This window comes from Vicia villosa, linkage group LG1 (assembly GCF_029867415.1).
Source record: "Vicia villosa cultivar HV-30 ecotype Madison, WI linkage group LG1, Vvil1.0, whole genome shotgun sequence".
Classification (NCBI taxonomy): Eukaryota; Viridiplantae; Streptophyta; class Magnoliopsida; order Fabales; family Fabaceae; genus Vicia; species Vicia villosa.
This window is the reverse complement of record NC_081180.1, coordinates 45,165,568-45,185,644: the sequence shown is the minus strand read 5'-3', so window position 1 is coordinate 45,185,644 and position 20,077 is coordinate 45,165,568. Positions and strand designations below refer to the sequence as shown.

Here is a 20,077-nt window from a genome sequence, read left to right as displayed (position 1 = left end):
ATGCATGAAATACAAGCAAGCTAAATTTTCATTTGCATCAGAAGAGAAAAGCATGATTTAGGAGTAGTGCATTATAATGTACGCAGGCCATTTGAAGTACCTTCACTGGGAGGAAACAATTACTTTGTGCATTTTTTGGATGAGTTCACAAGAAATACTTGGGTATCACTCATCAAGTTTAAGCATTAGGTGTTTGCTGAGTTTTAAAAGTTCAAAGTGAAGGTTGAAAAATATAGTGGTCAGAAGATGAAAGTTCTCTGAAGTGACAGTTGGAGGTAAGTACAACTTTATAGAGTTCAAAAAGTACTTTGAAGAGAATTGAATTGAGCATGAGGTTAATGCTCCATACACTCTTCAACACAATGGTCTTACTAAAAGAAGAACTATGACTTTGCTTGATATGACAAAGAGCAAGTTGAAAGCGAAGAAGACCCCCCACGCCTTGTGGGGTGAAGTTGTTTCCACTGCAACATATGTGCTCAACAGGTGTCTAACCTAGAATCTGAATGAAACTATTCCTTTTGAGAATTTGACTAGAGATAAACAAAGTGTGAGTCATTTCAAAGTATTCTATTTTTTGTTACAAACATGTTCCAGTTCCTACTAGAAAGAATCTGGATGATAGAAGCAAAGTAAAGTTGTTGATTGGGTACCACAGTACAGGTGCATATAAGCTTTATTGTCCAGTCACTAGCAAAGTTGAAGTCACTAGAGATGTCATTATGAAGGAAGCAGAAGTATGGAGTTGGAGCAAGTCTCAATGCCACTTTGGTGCACTATTGACACCTGACATAACTTCTGAAGGAGAATCTGCTCTGAAGGGCATTTTTTCTCAGAAGATGAGTCAGAGTCTGAAGGTAACTCTGAAGGTGAAACAGACTCTAAAGGCGAGTCTGACTCTGAAGGTGAGACTTATTCTAATCTACATTCTAATGACGATTTAAACTCTGGTGGTAATCTAACCTGTAACGGTGGTCATAACTTTGAAGGTGGATTTTTTAAAGGTAGTTCATCATCTGATACTGTTCCAGAATATGAAGAAGATTCTGAGTAAGTTCAGAGGCCACAAAGAATCAAACAAATATCAAGAAGATTTGCGAGTTTGACATGTTGCAAGTTAATGAGAGAGAATCTTAATGAGAAGTCGTTTAGAGTGCCATGTTAGTATACTCTGACCATTTAATGCTGAAAAAGCTCTCAAGAAGAAAGTGTGGTTGAAGGCCATGAAAGAAGAACTTAAGGCTATAGAAAGAAACAAGACTTGGGAGTTGAGTGAGCTTTGAAAGAACAAGAAAGCCATTAGTGTCTGATGGGTTTTTAAGATAATGCTAAAGCCAGATGGATCAATTGGCAAACACAAAACAATGCTATTAGCTATAGGATTTCTACATAAATATGGTTTAGACTACTTTAAAGTATTTGCTCCTGTAGCTAGACATGAAACAATCAGATTGGTGATTGCTATAGCTGCAAATAGGAATGGGCCTCTTATGCATTTAGATGTGAAATATGTTTTTCTTAATGGTCCTTTACAAGAGGATGTTTATGTATCACAACCTCCTAGATTTGTGAAAAGGAATCAGGAAGGGATGGTGTATTAGTTGCATAAAGCCTTGTATGGACTGAAATAAGCTCTTAGAGCTTGGAATCTGAAAATTAATTCATTTTTCAAGCTTCAAGGGTTCAGAAAATGTGAGATGGAGTATGGGGTTTATGTTCAGCATACCCTGAAAGAAATATGATATTGATATGTCTCTATGTTGATGACATATTACTGACCATTCAAGCAATTCAGTGAAAATTTTATCCTTCCACCCACCTTTAGCCTTAAGGTTAAATACTCTTAACACAGCTGACATTCTTGTAAAACTTTGACATCCTGAATACAACGAATCATCCATGTCTCTTTGCTAAGGTTCTACCACATTAGCTTTCTTGAAAGCATCTACTCCAGTATCACGGATCATGTCTTCTAGAGTATCATTCCTAAATTCTTCATCTTCATCTTCAACTGTATAAAACAAGTGTCTCTTTTTTGTCACTTCACCATGACATACCCATTTTTTGTAGGAGTTGGAAATTGAAGCTTAAAACTTGAACAACTATTGATATCGGTTTTGATAAAATAAAAACCAAAGGGTGGTTTCCATCACAACAATTCCTTATTCATCTGTCGCAAAGGCCCACCACTGATGATCTCTGTAAATAAATCAGAATGGTTCTTGACCACTTGAGAATTCCTTTTACATGCTTAAAGTTTATAAATCCTTATAGAGTTTGTAAAATCGATGTGGGACTTAGTGCTAGTTGGTATTGAAAAAGCTTTTCATTTTCCCGCAGGTTCTTTGAGACAGTGGCGGAGCCAAGAATTTTAGACAGTCTGGGCAAAAACTTTACACCATCGATTACTCATCTGCAGGGCCGGCCCTGGGGCAGGGCAACCAGGCCAACGGCCCAGGGCCTCACAAAATTGGGGGCCTCAAAATCGGGAATCGGGTGAAGGGTAAAAAAATATAAGAAATATTAAGTAGTAAATAAAATGATTGCTAAAATTATAAGAAGTTTTTGCTATAGCCCAGCGGTATTTCTCTTAGTCTAGCAATCTATAGGTCTTTGAGTTCGAGACTTATCAGCCAGTATTTTTTAAAATTCAATTTTTAATGTTTTGGTGATCCAGTTTGCCTTATACTATAGCAATAGCATCTACAGTAGAAACTCTTTATATTAATACTCGATAAATTAATAAACTCTCTAAAATAATAAATTTGTCCGGTCCCGACTTGGGACAATGTAAAAAATTGAAAAACTCGATAAAATAATAAGAAAATAATTTTTCGGGAGATCCCTTTATAATTTTGGGTCCCAAGAAAATCATAAATTAATAATTTATAGAAACTGATAAAAAATATATTACACTCTATTGAAATATGATTCAATAGTTGTCTGTTTTCCTTTAAAATACATTGAACACATTTGTTTCTCTTGTTTATATTTACTGTACTTCAAAAGTCATTATTGATTTCCAATGCATATGAACACAGTAGTTACTAATTTACGCTGAGTCTCAACGTTCGTTGCAACGTAATTCTAAGAGGCATAGACTAATTTTCCCTTTTGTTTGATATGTATGGTATAATTACTTAAAAACTCTTTAAATTAATAATTATTAATTTATCGATAAATTAATAACTCTCTAAATTAATAAATTTCTCCGGTCCTGACATTATTAATTTAAAGAGTTTCTACTGTATAAAGGTGTTTTATGGTTTTTACATTTACACATGAATTTCTAAAAAACACATTGTATTAATATAAACTATAAAATAATTATATATGTATTTTATGAAACTTTTCAATTTTTTAAAAATAAATTTTGAATAATATATATAAATATTTAATTTATATTCAAAAAAATTTATCATATAATAAAATTTAATATATTATTATTTATGTTTAGTTCTATTATTTTTTATAAAAAAATTATTATTAATTTTTTTATAATAATAAATTAAAATATAAAAAATTTAATATTTGTCCAGAACCTCTAAAACGTCGGGACCGGCCCTGCTCATCTGTTTTAATTTTTACAGCCTATGTTTACTAATTTTACTTCTGATTTTGTCTAAAAATCAATAATTAAATTGGGGGGAGTAAAAAAAAATAGAAGTTGAGTCTGAACGTCTACCCGGACTAGCTGGATCTTGGCTCCACCTACTTTGAGACAGAGAGAATGCCTTGAACTTGATTACCGGTGTATTGGATGTGAATCTTTATCTCTTGTATTAAGCTTTGTATAAATTCGGGTAAACTTCTTCTCTTTTGTTTCGTTTCTATCAAGTATATTGGTTGCTGCTGCTAAGCCTGTAACTCAATTGAAAATGAAATATATTTACTGCTACTTTGCTTAAATTTCTATTAAGTACTAAAAACCAACTACAAACAAATGATGTAAAATGACAAAAAATATTTCTAGTAGTTATTAAACTGTTAATTTGTTGTTGCTATTAATGTAGAGTTGTTAATTCTGGCTGCTCGGATGAATAACTTCTTTTCGTACCCTTTGAAACTCTTAGAATAGATAAAAATGTCGTGTGGATGCTAGAGTTTGGGTGCAGTTACCGTGCATAGATAAAAATCTATACACCGTGCATAGATTATTATGGACCCTTGGATCATTGGATCAAATTCTAAACATCAAATGTTATTACTCAATACTCAATACTCACCACTCAATACTCAATACTCAATACTCAATATTGGATTAAAAACATGATCCAATGACTTATATAGACTTATGCACGGTGCATAAGGAAAATCCTTATACATATTAGCCAAAGCCCTAGAGTTTTGAGGTTAAAAAATCGCTTCGAATGCTAGAATTCAACACATTCTCTCTGTCTCAAAGAACTAAAAATAAAATGAAAAGTTTTTTAATACCAACTAGCACTAAGTCCCACACCAGTTGTTTCACAAATTCTAAAAGAATTTATAAACCTTAAGCATGTAAAACAAATTCACTTTAGGTCGCTAGGATGACAACGAGATATTATTAAAAATATTCATTAATAGTTTTTAAATTTTTTTTATACAAATCAACAATGACCTCAATAAATAAATAAATTGGCTTAATTGTAACTTTAGTCCCTCTATTTTAAAAATTACTATTTTAGACTCCTTTTTAAGTTTTTGTGCGATTTTCATCCTTCTATTTTGCTTTTTTCTGCAAAAATAATCCCTAATTTTATTTTTTTTAACAGAAAATTTAAAAGAGAAACCTAAATTGTGGTTTTAAAAATAAGAGGACCAAAATCGAAAAAAAAAAAAAAACAAAATAGGAGGACCAAAATTGCACTTAAACCAAATAAATAAGTTACCCTAATCATCAAAAATTATAATTTCATAATTCGATATTCCTCACATGAAAAAAATATTTCAATTAAAATAATTACATAATAATTTTTTTGGAAAGAAATATTTAAAAATAATAATTGATAATATAATATTATTAAAAATATTGATTAATATTTTTTAAAAAATTTTGTATCCCAGTCAATAATGTTTCCTCAATAAAAACAAATAAATTATCCTAATCATCATTTCCACATATGTAAAATTAGAGGTGGCAAAAAGTATTTTAAGAGAGTAAAATTGAAGGACTAAAAAGTTAAATTTTTTTAAAGAAAACTAAAAAATTAAAAATATGTAAATAGGGAGACCTAAAAGCTAAACTTTTTAAAAAAAATTAAAAGGTTAAAAATATGTAAATAGGGAGGACCTAAAAGCTAAATTTTTTAAAGAAAACTAAAAGATTAAAATATGTAAATAGAGAGGACCAAAAATACATTTAACCCTATTTAATTTTTGAGATTAAGTATTGCTTGAAATGGACATTAGCTTAGTTTAGGGGCGTTCGCGGTGCGGTTTGGGCGGTTTTGACTTAAAAAATATCCAAATCGCAAGAGAAAAAAGTGTGTGGTTCGGTTTGGTTCGGTTGACTTTTAGAAATAAAACCAAACCAAACCAAACCAATGCGATTTGGACTTGTTCGGTTGGTTCAATTTTTTTTACAAAAATTTATTGAGCCATACACACATATTGATGACAACATAACGTTGTATTTAGTCATTTATGCGTTATCAAATAACAACAAAGTTCGTTATATTTGGATGACAACTTTTCATTTAAAAGTGGAATAAAAAACATAAAATAGTAGCATAAAATAATTCGTAATAGTAAGGCTAAGGCATAATAGGTTTGAGTTTGGGTTGTATATAAGTTAATTGAAGTTTGGGGGTTGTAACATAATGCGGTTTGGTTCGGTTTGTAAAATACAAACCGCAAACCGAACCGCACGGTTTGTTAAAAAAATGCCCAAACACATCCGAACCAAATGCAATTTTTTACGATTTTAATTTGGTTTGATTTGGTTTTGCAAAATTTTCTATTGGGCCGGTTTGATTTTGAACGACCCTAGCTTAGTCTATAACAACACCAAAGTATAGAGATGTATTGCTATTGTTTTTTAGTGTATAAAGACTTGAACTATATCATCTATTATATATATATATATATATATATATATATATATATATATATATATATATATATATATATATATATATATATATATATATATATATATATATATATATATACACTTCAAAAAGTCAATCCGTTCTTCTTCAGCTTTAGGATAGACCATTGCTACCTGATCTTTATAGTTTGTTTGACTGTCTTTGGCCTCAGCTTCGTCGACAATGTCAACCATCATTATTTCCACTGGTTTGACAAAGAGAGCTTTCTCAACTTTGGTTTCAGCGTCTCCTTTCGGTTGTAGTTTCTATTTGTCGACAAATTTAAGCCTTTCATTCTTGAGAGTATTTTGCACTAGATCCCTGAAAAGGATCCGTTGAAAATTTTTATGATCCAACAAGTTATAAAATTTACAAAAACATTTTTTCTTCCTTGGTTCTAATAGTGGGGTTTTAGCTCCTTTATGAACAATAATTTGTCCATTATAAATCATCAGATCGAAGATTTCGTCACACTTAATAATGTCAAAGGTATTTAGCTCCTTTAGGAACAATATATTATATTCCTTCCTTCATGTAAATTATTTATACCCACCCATTTCCTTGGACATAGAAACATGAGAATATGAGAATGTAAAAGTTATTTTTCATCTTTATTCTATATCTTTATAATTTTTATATTTCTAAAACTGTTTTAGTAACCTTAAAACACCCACTTTTAATACACCGTATCTTACATTTAAAATTATAACAAAGGAAAATTTGGTTGCACAAAATTCAAGACAACAAAAATTATTTAAAAAATAAAACTTGTGTATTGGGTATATTTAATTACGGTCTAAGTGTAAAAAGTAATGTATTCTTATCATTTCTCTAAAATAAACACCTCATACATTTTTAAAGCTTATCATTTCTCTAAAATAAACACCTCGTACATTTTTAAAGACAAGCCGAGGCACCTCCGATCTTTTCGATAGGATGAGCAATGATCTTTTCGATAGGATGAGCAATTTCATTAAAATCTCCTGTTACCAACCAACCTTCATGAATATTAATTGCAATATTTTTTTAAATTCTTCCAAAGAATTCTTCGATCGTCCTCGTGAGAATTCACATGAATAGGAATAAAGAAAAAAAATGAAAATTGTTTGTTAACTCAATCTTCATTTGCAAGAATTGAAATATTTTAATCAGCAGGTTCACCTTTACTTCATTATACTTCCAAACAAGTATAGTTCCATTATATTTCTTTCAATTATCATTTTTTTAATCTGAATAAAATCTGACAAATGTAATAATTATTTAGTATTGTGAGAATATTTGAATTTCCCTTCTCAAAAAATGTATCAAAGCTGCATGCTATGCTACACACTAATCATATTCACGATTGTTACTCCAGCTTATGCTTTTGCGGTAATCGAATTTCAACTAAAGTGACTTAAATTCATTAGGCCTTGTCTTTTTCAAAAAATTAACTTCAATACTATGAGCCCGTATGATTGGGCCGAACTCTGACCATACTTGGACTGCTCTTTATTCGTTGGAAAATTTGTCGAAAATTTTATCTCGTACCTGTACATAGGAGTGGCAAAACAGGCCGCCCGCCTCGCCTGCCGCCCGCTCCGCCTTATGTCCGCCAAAAAACGAGCGGGGCGGACATGCCCGCCAAGTAAAATGTGCATAAAATTCATGCCCGCCCGCCCCGCCAAGATGGCGGGTTGGCGGGCGGCGGACTTACCCGCCTATTTTTATTTATATATTTTTTAATAGATTATTAGGTTTTTTTACCTTTTCATTAAACTTTTCACTTATTTTTTAAAACAATTTTTTATAAAAGCAACTTTTAAACAAATTTACTTAAAAAATATTACATATATTTATAAATAAATGTATAAAATAAACTATCAAGAATTGCAATTACTATAATTAACTAAAAAAAGAGTGAGTTTTGGAGGAGGGGCGGGCTTTGGCGGGGCGGGTATGGCGGGCGGCGGGTTTTGGCGCGGCGGGCTTTGGCGAGCGGCGGGCCTAAAATCCCAACCCAACCCTCCATTTTTTGGCGGGTGCGCGGGCCGGTCTGGCGGGCCACGGCCCGTTTTGCCACCCCTACCTGTACGATTATATTTGTACCCTTATAATTTTTTAAAATTGTCAATTTTACTTTTTAATATTTTTAATCAATTTACCATTTCCCTTTTTACTATATACCAAAACAATATAAAAGTTGTACCCTTACGCATGTGATCCGAAACAAATTGAAAAAGACATTTGATATGTAAATTAGCAAACTGAAACACTTACACAAAGAGATTCGGTTTTGAATAAACACCTTTCGGAAGACTTTAAAAGAGTGTTATGGTAGGGGTCAAAAATTTTAAACCAAACCAGAACACTTTCTCAAAGTCATCCGGTTTGTGTTTTTGTTAACCAAAACCCTTCATGGAAATTCTGCTCTAAATTTGTCAAAAAAACGAGAAATTTGTAGATACCACTAATGTATTCTCAAATGCTCAAACATTTGATACAGAAGAAGAGGTTATAAGATGGATTAAAGAGGTTGGAATTAGAAATAAAGTAACTCTTATTATCACTCGTTCAGACACCAAAACAGGCAAGAGAGGAAGAAGCAACAAAGTAATATGTAGTTGCGATAAAGGGGGAAATTACAAGGACAAAAGTGAAACTCATAGTGCGACTAAGAGATGTAGATGTCCATTCAAAATTAGGTTGACTCAGCCAAAAGATGGGTCTGGATGAAAGATTGGTGTAAAATGTGAAGTTCATAATCATGGATTACCTGATAGATTAGAAGGTCATGCCTTTAGTGGTAGGTTGACCACAGATGAGAAGCAGCATGTTGTTGATTTGACAAAGAGACATGTTCCACCTCGACACATATTGATTTCGTTGAAAGAGCAAGATCCTGAGAATGTCACTCGGATCATGCAAGTATATAAACACAAGAGTGTGATAAAAAAGAGTTAATAGGTCCAAGAAGTGTGATACAAAATTTGCTTAAACTTATAGAGGATGCAGACTATGTTTACTGGAGTAGAAAAAGAGATGACTCAGAAGTTGCGAGAGATATTTTTTGGGCTCATCCAAATTCGGTTAAGTTGCTGAATATTTTTTCTATTGTCTTAGTTATGGACTGCACTTATAAGACAAACTAATATAGACAACCTCTGTTTGAAATTATTGGCATGCATCGACCGAGTTGACATTTGCCTATATGGAGCGTGAGCAGATAGAGAGTTTTTGTTGGGTCTTGGATAAGTTGATGTAATTGTTTCTGAAGAAAGATTTGTGTCCACAAGTGATCTTGACGAATAGAGATTTTGCTTTGATGAAAACAGTTAAAGTTGTGTTTCCTACGATGATTAATTTGCTATGTCGATTTGACATTAACAAAAATGTTGGTGCAAAATGCAAGCAATATGTGGTGAATGACATGCAAGAGACGATAGATTCATTATGGATGGATGTTGTATGGGCTAGTGATGATGTTGAGTATAGTCAACGGTTGCAACAACTTGAACAGACATGTTTTGATTATAGTGAATTAATTGATTATGTGAAAGACACGTGGTTGATTCCACATAGGCACTGATTTGTTGGAGCATGGATTAATCGAGTACTTCATTTGGGTAACACTGTGACTAATTGGTATGTCAATTTTTTTTACTATTTTTATTATGCATTAATTTTTACGATGTTATATTTTAGTATTTTTACTGTGTTTTATTTTTAGGGTTGAGTCTGCATATTGGAAGTTAAAGCAGATGTTGGGGAATAGTATTGGTGACATGGTCAAATGTTGGGAAGCTATGAATGACAATCTGAATTTACAAATAGGCAACATTCAAGATTCTTTTCGAAAAAGTGTTTATGAAGTTGAGCACGCACACATAAGTCCATTTTATGGTAATCTGCAAGGTTCTGTTTTTAGAGCTGCTTTGAGACGCATTGCTGAAGAGATATCGAGGATTTATTATGTTGGAAGTAACATGAAAAAATGTGGTTGTACTAATATAACAAATTATGGGTTACCTTGTGCTTGTGAGTTAGGAAGATACGTTCTTGGTGGTATTTCGATACCAATAGACAGTGTTATCTTCATTGGAGGAAACTAAGTTTGGAAGGTGATTTGCAGGTAGATGAAGAAGATGGATCAGAGGTGGATATGAGTAGTGCAATAGATAAATTATGGAGAAGGTTTAGATCACTAGATGTTGTTAGGAAAATAGCATTAAAAAGTAGGGTTTGTGAACTTGTTTATCCCACAAAAACTTCAATGTGTCCACCACCTGAGAAAATAAAAACCAAAGGAGGAGTGAAGAAGAAAGGGAAGAAACCGAATGGGTATGATGTTTATAGGGATCCTTCATATCATGAGTATGTTGACGAATCATCTCAATCATCACAGAGACAATATCAACCATCACATACTTCAAAGAAGCAGTCACAATCAAAGAAACAATCCCCATCGAAGAAGCATTAGTTCATTCTTCAGTTTTCAATTCATATTAGGCAATCACACCAAACTTTTGGTTATGCAATGTCCTCACATATGAGATGGTTTAGAGTAGACCAAATTTAGCATATGTCATTAGTATAATAAGTTTGTTTATGGAAAACCCTGACTGATTTTATTGTGACGCTTTGAAGAATACGTTGAGGTATTTGAATGATTCATTTAGGGGTGGTTTAAAGTAAACAAAGGAAGCTCAAAGGATATGTGGGTACAAACTTAACGGGGAATATGGACACTAGAAAATCATTATCGATTTTGAGTTTATATTTTTTAGACTAACTATAAGTTGAAAAGCAACTAAGTTTTATAGTAGTCACTTTATCTAGAACTCAAGAGGAGTATATTTTCCTATTTTAAAGGGCCAAGGAAGCCATGTGGTTAACATGTGTGGTTGTGGAGCTAGAAATCACTCAAGCATGTTTGAAGATACATTGTGATAGTCAAAGTATAGTTTGTTTTGCTAATCATCAAGTGAATCATGAGAGGACAAATTGCATTGACATTTGTTTGCTCTTTATTAGAGACATGAACGAGTCTTAGGAGATTGTGGTGAGAAGGTTGTGTGGGAAGATAGTTCGGCGGATGTGTTCACCAAGTCATTACCTACGTCAAGGTTTAATCATTGTTTGAACTCGATCAACTTTATCAAAGAATGATTTCAGCTTAAATATAACATCAAGGTGGTTAATGAGTAAATATACATCATTTAGTTTTTTAATGGAATGTGGAGATTTGAGGAGTGTTACTTAAAAAAAAACTCAGTAAATTATCATTTTCACCACTGCCGCACCTATGACGCGCCCTGCAAGGCTCGTAGGGCGGTGGCAATGGAAATAGGGGTATTTCATTTCTGCCTCAAAGGCGGAGAGATTTTAAGGAGGCGCAAGACATGTGAAAGTTAAAGTTGAGAAATGTGATATGGATATCATCAAGTGTGAGGCATGTGCCTCGAAACTTGTATCATATATAAACATTTTCTATCATTCGTGTTGGGTTGGAAGGTTCTTCTAGATCGTCAAATAGATAATTTCTTTGAGATTTTTAATCTAAGGGCTTAGTTAGTCACTCATTGCAATTTAAAGGTTGAGAAATACTTCTAAACACAATAGAGTTGAGTGATTCATATATCTAGATGATGAGAAATCTGAATCTCAAATGCATTGAAATTTGGTGATGTTTTTATAATTGTTGAGCTAATTTTTATAACTCATATGTAATCTCTTGATTAAGACTTTTGATTGGAAGTAAACCGGAGAGTTGATTTCTTCCACATATTAGATAATTTTAGATCAAATTGTATAAACAATTTCTTGTGTGTTGATTTGTTATCTTGTTGTCGTTAGTGTAGTTTTGTTTACACTAACACAACATATCTAATTTGCTTTGGATTGAAATATTTGTAAAATAGAAAGGTGGTCTTGAATTTTTAAAATCTATCTTTGCATGATATAGAGATCAGGCTTAAGCTAAATTCATTGAGATATTCATATGTCACACATTGGATTTAAGGCTTAGCTTTCTAGGTCTCTAATGAAAATCAATCATTTTATCTACACAACAATGATGATAAATTGATATAATTATTCTTTCTATCAGTTTATTTGATACATGAAACTAATAGAAGATAAGAATTATCAACCTATATGACACATGACCCTGTAACTTATTTTGTTTTCTTACTTTTTCCAAGATTGCAATTTTTGCTTTTCTGGGCCATACATATCATGTTCAAATTTACTTTCACTAGCGGCAATACCTTCTATGGCTGTAATGAGCATTTAAATCTCCTAAACTCAATCAAAAGCAATGCAAAAAAGAGAAAACATGAACTTTTAAGCACAGAGATGGACACACTAATTTTATGAAAATGATGGACTCGATCACAACATAAAGAACATAACTTGGAACACAAGTTATGTTTAACGTTTAATTTTTCAGTTTTCACGACGGAGAAAATTGTACTCTGGCATGTCATCTATCATTTTCATTTTCTTTATATGATGGAAACTCAAATAACTTGTTCACTGTCTTTGGAAAGAGGGGGCCATGCCAAACACCCAAGAAATGAAACCTAAATATTTGCATTTGGTTGTGAACTATTCAAAGCAAAAGCGAGTTGCTATACGTTGTAATATCGGATAACTTATAATATATACCAGAAGTATACTTGAGATTGCTTGACCATAAGTGTAATGAACTTGAATGCAGAATGATCCTACATCACATGGTGAGGGCCTAGCTAAAGAGTTAGTAGTTGAATGAAGACATGCCAACCCACTTCTTTTCTTGTAATCACCAACAATCATAAAGGAACCTAAAGAGGGCTCCATAAAAGAATCTATTGATAGCTCACCACGTAGCCCAACCTGACATCTCATAACTTTACTCTAAAATTCAGTGTAACACCATTCATTTATTGCCCTCTTTTTAAAAATCGGTTGAACCAACTTCTTACAGAAAGTTCCCCTTTGGTTTTTTGTACTGTTATTACTATGCATAAGCCCCATCAATCATCAAGTACATATCTTATCTAAGTATTTAGATGTGTCAAAATTAATGCCATGGTTTATGCGTATAAAATGCAAACTCGGGTATCTTAAGTTAGGTCTCGTGTTCAAGTCTTGTGGATGAAAATTTGTGGTTAACCAGAACATGAATATATGAAGAAAAGAAATAGAATCATTTGAATTAACTAAGCTGCTGCTGTACACTCAACTCACTTTGCCTTATCTTACCATTAATCAGAATACGCGGAGAACATTTACAGTGCTCACATTACACTAACGTTTAATTACCGCAACTAATTAACTAATCAATGAAAATAAATCTAAACAAGATCTCATCTATGTCCTAAATTACAGCAATCAGTAGCTTTAATCAATCTTGAATTCGTGACTGGTTCCTTGGTGAATGGTATGCTGCTGCGGCCGAGGAAGAGGAATACGCAATTGAGGAGGAATGTGAATGTGAGTTCGATTGTAGAAACAACAGCTGAGCGGGGGTTACTGAAGACGAAGAATACGACGATGTTTCGGATCTTTTAGGCTTGAGAGGCTCAGCACCAGAAGTAGTGTCATGCTGAATTTCTCTCAATAATGCAGCGACATCTTTCATGGTAGGCCGATCATCAGCGCGATTACTTGTACACAATAACGAAATACCAAGTGCTTGTAACATCTCTTGTATTTGCATATCTGGATGACCCTGTAGCTTCGAATCAAGAATCTCGACCGGGTCTTTCTTGCTCTTCAAATGCTCCCTGACCCATTGAATAACATGTATTTCATCTGGAAATGATGGATCAACCGGTCTTTTCCCTGTTATTATCTCGAGTAGGACCACACCGAAGCTGTATACATCACTTTTCTCTGTTATCTTCATCATACAAGCATACTCTGCAAAATTCCAACCCAACACAAAAATTATACTCTAGACACAAAACTAATCATAGGATATACATTATCAAATTATCCATGATGATGATTTGGCTTTTGTGCCGCCATTAACTATTATGTCTTATTAACTATGTTTGTCCAAATGCATGTGAGTTATTTGTGACTTCGTGTGGTCAAGTACATGAGATGTACAGAACTACAGATGTAATGAAACCAAAAAAGAAAAAGCGACAAAACAAGCACTGTCACACTTTAACAGAAAATAACCTTATGGTCCCATTTCCTTCAATCATACACATGCTCCATGAATGATAATATTCACATGAAAAAAACGTCAATCATTCAACCTAACTCCAGCTATAATGTCTCCGGAATTACGCTCTTATATCTGATGTCTCTACCTATCAACTGAGTTGTTTTAACTGGACATAATTTCGATTATTTAAATTGGTCTAAACAAGATTAAGTTAAGTTTGAAATTGGTAAACAAGTGGATTAAGTAATAATTGAAAGAAGAAATTATAGTTACCAGGGGCAATGTAGCCGTAAGAACCAGCAAACTGAGGATTAACTGAAAATGAAGAGGGATGTTCTTCGACGAAACGAGCAAAACCAAAATCAGCCAAACAAGCTTCATATCTATCTCCTAACAAAATATTCTGCGCCTTAACATCCCGATGCAAGATAGCAGGAACGCAATCATGGTGCAAATAAGCCAATCCCTCGGCAACGCCAATTGCTATCTTGAGCCTTGTCTCCCATTCCACTGCTAATCCTGTACACCCCTCGTGCAACATTGCATCCAAATTACCATTGGGTAAATAATCGTAGAACAGTAACTTCGTTCTGCGGTTAGCACCCCAACCTAATAACCGCACAATGTTACGGTGGCGGATTCTTGCCAACGTGGCAATCTCCGATGAAAATGACGAAGCTGAGAACTTCTCTGATAACCTGAACTTTTTAGCTGCAATGGTTAATCCCGTTGCTGGCAAGGTGACCTTATAAACGACACCGGATCTGCCGTGGCCGATGATATTGCCGGCGGATAGACCTTTTGCCACGTCGGATATTGACAGATCGAGTTTCTGGTACAATGTCACTTCCCAAGGAGGGACCATTTCCGCGTCGCTGTCTTTTCCATTGAGCTCCACGTCGTTTTCTTGCTCTCCGCGTCGTTTTGCTGCCACGACAACGTACAGCGCCGCCATGAGTAAAACACACGCGATGCTTAGGAGAATAACCATCACCACGCGCGCTTCCCTCGCACGGCGACCTGATTTTCCGGCACCTTCGTTGTAGCACCGGCTGCCGGCGAAGCACAGCGACGGGTTTCCTGAGAGGACGTTTAAAGGAAGTTTCTCGAAGAACGGCGTGTTCGGAACGCGGCCTGAGAATTTATTAGAGGAGATATTGAGGACCACAAGATTTTCTAACGTGGCAAGATAATCGAGATTTCCGGTGAGAATGTTGTGAGATAGATCAAGTACTCCGAGTTTAGTTAAATCTGAAAACTCGCGGGGAATGTTGCCAGTGAGTTGGTTTGTGCTTAGATTCAGAGCTATTTCCAGAGCCGGAATGTTACCAATGCTACCGGGGATTTTACCGGAGAATTGATTGTTGCTTAGGTCCAATAACTGTAACTTGACACATGAACCGAGTTTAGTCGGAATCGAACCGGAGATTCGATTATTCTGAAGAACCAGTTTAGTAAGTGCGGCGAGCGAGCCGAGAGATTGGCTCAGGGAGCCTTCAAGCATGTTATCTGAGATATCAAGAAATTGAAGTGAAACAAGCTGACTTAAACTTTCTGGCAAGCTTCCGGCAATGAAATTCGAATGCAAGTCCAAGAAAGTGAGATTGCCGCAGCCAGAGATCTCCGCCGGGATAACACCAGAAATTCGATTGTTCCCGAGGTCAAGGAAGTTCAAATTCTTAAGATTACCAATCTCAGAAGGAATGGTACCAGTAATGTTATTGTCGTTGGCTCGAAAGCGAATAAGAGAAGAACAATTTCCAATCTGAGAGGGAATTTTACCGGAGAGATTATTAGATAGAAGCAAAAGCTTGTTGAGATTCTGAAGCTGGAATATACCTTCTGGTATGGGACCAGTTAACACATTCTGTGACAGATCAATAGCTTCAAGGTTTTGACAATTGGAAAGAGTGGAAGGTATATTACCTAATAACTTATTATGCCACAGAAACAACAACGTTAGATTCCCAAGGTTTCCTAATTCGGAAGGTATTGTACCAGATATAAGATTGTTATCAAGCTCTATGTGAGTCAGTTGTTGACAGTTTCCTAATTCTCCTGGTATCTCGCCAGAAATCTGATTCGCACTCAATTGAAGTTCTTCCAGCAAAGTCAGGTTCCCGAAGCTTCTAGGAATGCTTCCGGTTAATGAATTTACTGACGCGTCGATCACTGATAATTGGTGACAGTTTCCAATCTCTTGAGGAATGGTGCCTACTAAATTGTTCTGCCACAGTAACAGGTTTCTGAGATTCTTAAGGTTTCCCAGTTTAGTTGGAATGGATCCTGTGAGTGAGTTTTCGTAAAGGTAAATGTTTTGAAGCTGTGTGCAATCACCAATTTCAGAGGGAATTTGGCCAGAGAGGAGTGAAGTGTAAATGGCTAATGTTTCAAGCTTCTTCAATAGTCCAATAGTTGGTGGCATGAAACCTGAGATACTTGTTTCTGCTAAACCCAACATGATCAAGTTAGAACAGTTTCCGATTTCCTGCGGTAATTGTCCTTCTAGATTCTTGTTTCCACCCGCTCTTATCACTTGAAGGCTCTTCATGTTGCCAATTGTATTGGGAATTTCGCCACTCAGCTGATTGTCGTATAAGATCAACTTTGTCAAATTTGTGAGGTTCCCAATTGTGACCGGTATCGACCCCGTGAGCTCGTTTGAGTTCAGATGAAGTTCCTCGAGTTTAGGCAAATAGCTGATTTCACTCGGGATTTCGCCACTCAATGCATTGTCACTCAAGTCTAAGTAGCTGAGTTCAACCAGAGCACCTAGTTCTTTTGGGATTGGACCGGTGAGATTCGTTCCGGTTAAGATAAGACTTGTCAAGGAAAACAATGAGAAGAAATTTGTTGGGAGTTTTCCAAGCAAATCCACATCCCTCATATCCAATTCTACTACTTGGTTCTTCAAGTTGCAAGTCACTCCAAACCAGCTACACGGTGTCTCTTCAATTGGATCCCAGTTACTCAACATCTCCAAGGATCCATTCAAACTTCTTTTCCATGAAAGAAGAGCTTCTCCTTGTTGGTTCACTGCCAAAGATAGAAAAGAATGGTGTGGAAGTAATAGAAAAATGGATAAGAAAAAAAGGGTCCATGGATTTAGAGGCATTACAACTAACTATGCTGCTACAAACTCCAATGAAAAAAGTTTTGATTGATTTTTGAGCCTAGGGAGGAACAACAAGAAGGAACCAAATCATGTCTTGTGTGTTACTTCAAAATAAAAGAGGTGTATCAACATTAAAAAATAGGCAGAATCTCTAGATCCAAGAAACAGCTAGGCCATGATGTTTTGAAAGGGAGAGAGATAGAATTTTAGATGGCTGTTTATACCTATTTGTTTATGTTCAAGTAGAGTGCAATGGTGGGGAAAAGGATTATAACAGTTTCAAAAAATTTGAGAGTGAGCATCAGAGACAGGTGGCTGAGGGTGAGTACATTTCTTTGTGATGTTTCTTTTAATATCAACTTTATATTTTTGATGTGCCTTCATTTTCATTTATGATAAAATAAGATTTCATATTATTTTCTATTATAGTTAAGATGGATGAGACGAATTATGTCCTGAAAATATGGGCAGGCGCAATTTGTCTGCTATAACACATTCTGCCAAAGGCCAACTAGTTTTGAGCCTGACTCTCTATTTTGTCACTTATATCTAAATACATTTAATTCATGAATAAAGATATATTTTACATTAAATTAATAATTTTATTATGCAAAATTAAAGTTTGCAAACCCTAGCCTATAAACCACTTCATCATAAGTAGTTATTTGTTTTTCTTTTTATGATTTTGATCTATGAAACACGGACACCTCTAAGAGTAGGCGTGTGTCGCGGTGTCCGACACTTGTATGACACTCGTACGACACGTGTCAGAAAAGTCATACAAGTGTCGGAAAAGTTAGAGAAAAGTCACAAAAAACAATAGATTTTTTCATTGTTTCGACACTCTTTAAATCGATGCCGGACACTTGTATGACACTCATACAACACTTGTAGAACAATTCTGACAAGTTTTTCCATAAATAATAGTTTTCAACATACCTTACACATCTTTTAGACATGTTTTGAAACAATATTGTGAGATATTGGATCGAACTCTAGTATAGCCGAAGGGTAGCTTCTTGGTTCGACAGTTCGACAGAGTTAAGCATGAAGTCGAAGGTTGTTCACATGCTTGTGTCGAAGTGTGCATGCTGTAGTCGGAGATGGGTCTAGCATGCAGATGTCGAAGATGCTAGGGTGACTAGCATGTTAAATTAGGTTTTAGTGTTTAAACCCTAATTTGTTAAGTTAGCTTGTGTATTAAGTTGACTTGTGTAATGGGCCTTGCTGAAAAAGCCCATTAGTTAGTATGTTAGGTTTTATTATAAATAGCATACTAGTCTCTCATCATTGCTAAGCTGCAAATCCTGATTTAGGGTGGGAGAGGTTATTTGTTATTTTTGTAAACTTGTAATCTTGTTTTAAGAGAAAGTGAAAGAATAGCAGTTATAACCAATTCTTGTGTTCTTCTTCTCCTCTCTAATTCCCTATTATACTTTGTTATTGGTAACGTTTTTCACAACAAATATTATCAATGAAAAATTAAAGACATTAATTTTCATTAGAATATTTTTAACTCTTCTAACAATATATAGATAAATGAAGCTTAAATACTATCGCATATGTTGGAGTGTCGGTGTCCTGTATTTTTGATATTATCGGTATCGGAGTGTCCGTGGCAGAGTCCGTGCTTCATAGATTTTGATTGAATGAATTGAATTTTACGATCTTGCTTTGTCTCTCGATTTAATAAAATGAATCTGATAAAATGTTTTGATCTCTTACTACCGTTTCTAACATTATAAAGATCCCATTTGTGACAACCTTGTCTCGATCAATATTCACTATTTACTGAGGCTGTAATAAGAATTATGACTCACAGTTATAACAGAAAAAACTAACAATTGACAGAATTGTTAGTTAGAGTAATTAGCAAGCCAAGGCATCCCATTAAAAAGAAGAAAGTTTTTCCTTCTTTTGCCACAAGCACATGTAAACAAAGTCTCACATGCAATAATTAATTACCAAAATTACCAGTTCACATTTTTTCAAAATTTAGAACAGAATATTAAACTTTTTAAATAAAGCTCCCACTATGTGTCTTTTTTTTCTTTTCTTTTTTAACAAATTTGCAATGTGTCTAGATCCCAATCAAATTCAAATTTATTTACAATATACAATTCAGACTTTGCTTTTATTTAACCTGTCATAGATTAACTCTAGATCTAAACCAGATTAAGAAAATTCATGAGGCCAAAAAATCACATACGATGCGATCTATGACACTGTCCATTTGTCCTAAGAATCTTACTTATTAAGGCTTAATTATTTTTTCCTTTGTGACTTGAAATATTATAAAATATGCAAGGTGTCACGTGACGTCGCGTGAGAATAGAATAAGAGTGAATTAGTAACACATATTAGAATTATAATATAATTGAATTATTTGGGAATCTATGCACGAGGTATGTGATAGAATAGGGCACATGAGAGGGATTTAAAAGGGCCAAGACAGGCATGACGTACGACAGCTTTATACAAAAGTAAATATAGTATAGTATTTTTGTGGATGCATAACACCAACAAACATAGCCCACATATCTTATGTATTATTATTAATATTAATTATTAACCTCTATCTAGGTTACTCCTTGGTCTTTATTTACTACTAGAGATAAATCATTGAGGGGATGAAAAGAAAAACATAGATCTATCTAGCTAAGATAGGAAGCAAAATGAGGTTACATTAATTGAAATAAAGAACAAGAAGTAAAATGTTTGGTTGGATTGGATAATGGATTGCAT

The 20,077-nt window shown here is 34.4% G+C and overlaps 2 protein-coding genes across 2 annotated transcripts; one reads left to right on the top strand and one right to left on the bottom strand.

Moving 5' to 3' along the window:
* Window positions 1–1,325: 1,325 nt before the first annotated feature.
* Window positions 1,326–10,533, top strand: LOC131624886 (uncharacterized). Its single transcript, XM_058895835.1, has 6 exons — window positions 1,326–1,594; window positions 8,837–8,981; window positions 9,177–9,233; window positions 9,331–9,635; window positions 9,784–10,141; window positions 10,186–10,533. The coding sequence occupies exons 1-6, from the start codon at window positions 1,326–1,328 to the stop codon at window positions 10,531–10,533; spliced, it is 1,482 nt and encodes a 493-aa protein (XP_058751818.1).
* Window positions 10,534–13,227: 2,694 nt separating this feature from the next.
* On the bottom strand, window positions 13,228–17,712 carry LOC131636144 (leucine-rich repeat receptor-like serine/threonine-protein kinase RGI4). The gene is made up of 2 exons (XM_058906804.1): window positions 14,491–17,712; window positions 13,228–13,961 (listed from the first exon to the last, which is right to left on the bottom strand). Exons 1-2 carry the CDS (start codon window positions 17,330–17,332, stop codon window positions 13,444–13,446), a joined length of 3,360 nt encoding a protein of 1,119 aa, XP_058762787.1. The 5' UTR covers window positions 17,333–17,712; the 3' UTR covers window positions 13,228–13,443.
* Between the last annotated feature and the right edge of the window lie 2,365 nt (window positions 17,713–20,077).

Coding starts and splice junctions, on each gene's coding strand:
- LOC131636144 (XM_058906804.1), bottom strand. CDS start 17,332: ATGCCTCTAAATCCATGGACCCTTTTTTTCTTATCCATTTTTCTATTA. Junction 13,962..14,490: donor TTACGGCTACATTGCCCCTG/GTAACTATAATT, acceptor GGAATTTTGCAG/AGTATGCTTGTATGATGAAG.
- LOC131624886 (XM_058895835.1), top strand. CDS start 1,326: ATGCTAAAGCCAGATGGATCAATTGGCAAACACAAAACAATGCTATTA. Junction 1,595..8,836: donor AGGAATCAGGAAGGGATGGT/GTATTAGTTGCA, acceptor ATTACCTGATAG/ATTAGAAGGTCATGCCTTTA. Junction 9,636..9,783: donor ACGTGGTTGATTCCACATAG/GCACTGATTTGT, acceptor TTTTATTTTTAG/GGTTGAGTCTGCATATTGGA.